At 48.5% G+C, this 3,124-nt stretch overlaps 1 protein-coding gene across 1 annotated transcript in view; it reads left to right on the forward strand.

The window, feature by feature from the left end:
* Positions 1–826: 826 nt before the first annotated feature.
* The window catches only part of C2CD2 (C2 calcium dependent domain containing 2), a 43,989-nt gene continuing 41,691 nt past the window's right edge, over positions 827–3,124 (forward strand). Inside the window, exons 1-2 of the mRNA XM_026846461.1 lie at positions 827–1,100; positions 1,855–1,913. Coding sequence (XP_026702262.1) covers positions 827–1,100; positions 1,855–1,913 — 333 coding nt within the window. The remainder of the gene's footprint in view (positions 1,101–1,854; positions 1,914–3,124) is intronic.

Below are 3,124 nucleotides of genomic sequence, written 5' to 3' on the forward strand. Positions count from 1 at the left end.
GTAGCTCATTCTTCTTACAGTGAACTAACAACAGCAGATAAAACCATGGTCTGTCCCTGTCAAATTTGTAGTTTATGGGTGCAAACATGGACAATGTATTTATAACACAAAATGATCAAATATTGCTTCTCAGGCAGCAACCTATTCCTCCTCCCAAAGGCCTGGCCCCCATATTCTAAAATACTGTATTAAATGTTGGTGTAACAGCCCTTCAGGAACCCCAGGCTCCAGAGACCAAGGTGAAACTCTAGAGAAAAGATGTAGCCCTGGTGGAGGAGGATCAGGTCAGGGAATATTTAAGTTGTGGATGGCCCCGCCCTAGAAGTGTTCAAGGCCAGGTTAGATGAGGCTTTGAGCTATCTAATCCTGCCCATGGCAAGGGCGTTGGAAGTAGATGATATTTAAGGTCCCTTCCAACTCAAACCATTCTATGATTCTATGATTAAGCAAACTGGACATATGTAAGTCCATGGGTTCTGATGGGATGAACCCACAAGTGCTGAGGGAGCTGCAGGTGCCATTGCAAGGCCACGCTCGATCATCTTTGAATGACCATGGTGACAGGGAGAAGTGCCCAAGGACTGGAGAAAGCAAACACCACTCCTAACTTCAAGAAAGGCAGGATGGAGGATACCAGAACCTACAAGCCAGTCAGCCTCACCTTGATCCTTGAGAAGGTGATGGAGCAGCTAATCCTGGACACCATTTCCAGACACATGAAGAACAAGAAAGTCATCAGGAGTAGTTGGTATGGATTCACCAAGGGGAAGTCACGGTTGACTAACCTGATAAACTTTTATGGTGAAACTACTGGCTTGGCAGAGCAATGGACATTGTCTCCCATAAGATCCTCATGGAGCTGACCAAGTATGGGCTGGATGAGCAGACAGTGAGGTGGACTGAAAACTGGCTGAACGACCAGACCCAGAGAGTGGTGATCAGTAGCACAAAATCTAGTTGGAGGCCTGCAACTAGTGGTGTACCCCAGGGGCCAATATTGGGTTCAGTCCTGCTCAACAACTTCATTAATGATCTGGATGGTGGGGCAGAGCGTACCCTCTGCAAGTCTGCAGCTGACACACAACTGGGAGGGGTGGCTGGTACTCCAGAGGGTCGTGCTGTCACCCAGAGGGACCTTGCCAGGCTGGAGAACTGGGCTGACAGGAACCTCACAAAGTTCAGCAAGGGGAAGTGCAAGTCCTACAGCTGGGGAGGAACAACCCCACACACCAGTACATGCTGGGGGCTGACCAGCTGGAAAGCAGCTTTGCAGAAGGGACCTGGGGATCCTGGTGATGAGCAAATTGCAGCAAATAAGGCTAATAGCATCCTGGACTGCATTAGGTGGAATGTTGCCAGCAGTCTGTGGGAAGTGATCCTTCCCCTCTCCTTGGCCACAGCTGGAGTGCTGTGTCACCACTGCATAGAGTCCAGTGAAAGGCCACTAAGATGATTAAGGGGCTGTAGCATGTCTCATATGAAGAAAGGCTTAGAGAATTGACAGGGGGAAGCTTATCAATGAAGGGAGTGTACAAAGATGGAGCCAGGCTCTTTTCAGTGGTGCCCAAGTGACAGGAGGCAATGGGCACTGACTGGACACAGTAGGTTCTCTATGAACATAAGGAAAAATACTTTTTCACTATGAGGGTGACCAACTACTAGTACAGGTTGCCCAGAGAAGCTGTAGAGTCCTTGGAGATATTCAAAAGCTATCTATGTGGACACAGTCCTGGGCAACCAGCTCTGGGTGGCCCCGCTTGAGTAGGGGTGCTGGACCAGATGACCTCCAGAAGTGCCTTCCAACCGCAACCATTCAGGGATTCTGTAATGTACTCACTTCCCTTTTCTTTTTAGCTCTGCTTCTAGCTGTGAATGTGCTTGAAAACATCCAGCAAACAAGCATTTGCCATCTGGTCTGTGAGCCCGCATGGCTTCTGCACTTCAGCACCTGCCATCTGCATGGCTCCCTTGGGAACTATGCCAGAGCCAGGCACCGTGGGACCCCCCCTAATTCCCCCATGATCCATGGCACACACTCTGATGGTCTGGAATTCCAGTTTCCAGCAAGGAAAAGATGTTTCTGCCCTTTAAAGCTACAGTGGCAATAGCCTAAACCCAAGTAGAGCAAGAACTTACATTTCACTACCAACCTCAATGACTTAATCGCTGGTTGTTTTAGCGCAAGGATCGGGCAAAAAATACAAGTGAGGTTCATTGGCTGGGAGCTGCCACGGGTAAAGAAAGTCACTATGAAAGAAATAAGCAAAGAAAAGCAGAATAAAAATGAGGACACAAATAGCGATGAGCTAAGGTAGCACTTGGAAAACCAAACAGGAATTTACTAAAAATAAATGTGACAGAAATAAATGATTATGAAACTTTTATTTACTATCAAAAGACAATTTCCTCCCCTTTATCGCCAACCTCCTACTGATAACAACAGTCATTCAACACGGTTTGTAAAAAGTTCTTAGTTCTGAATTCATAGTCCAGATCGCAGCTCACAATGAAATACAGAATTGGTTTTTCCCTCCTTCCAGTGAGTTTGTTACCCTCTGCAGAGGAGGTGATAAAGCAGCAGGAAGAAAAGGGAAGCTTGGGTCCGCCCTTTGATAGGAAGCAGAGGGAAAAATAAAATGCCCCGTAATCTCCTTAGCTGTTCCTGCAGTGCTGCGAAGGGGTGAGCACGAAGGTGATCACAGACCCACAAACGTTACCCTGTCACTAAATGCTCGCTTGCTGCTGCGGGGCAGCGTGCCAATTTTATCCACTGGGCTTTGCAATTCTGGCATAAACTAGGGGAATGTGCCTCAGCCTCTCAAACATAAAGGTGACGTGATCCTTCTTTTGGGGGGAAAAAGTCTGGCCTGGTTCATAACCGACTCCCACTGCCCACGGGCGGGCATTAACACCTTCGTCTGTCGTGGGCAAAGATGTGAGGGGCTGTTCCCGTCATTTTTCACTTGCAGTCGTTGCTTAGCGTGCCGGCGACATCACTAAGTAACAGCGATGCAAGGGGAAACCTTTTGTTGGATGAAACCCAACCAAAATTATTAGTTCGACACCTGCGACCTTCCGGGGCACCCGAACGCCCCCCCCGCCCCCCCACCTCGAGCGAAGCCCC

The sequence above is a fragment of the Athene cunicularia genome, assembly GCF_003259725.1.
Source record: "Athene cunicularia isolate RWA chromosome 1 unlocalized genomic scaffold, athCun1 chr1_part1, whole genome shotgun sequence".
Lineage (NCBI taxonomy): Eukaryota > Metazoa > Chordata > Aves > Strigiformes > Strigidae > Athene > Athene cunicularia.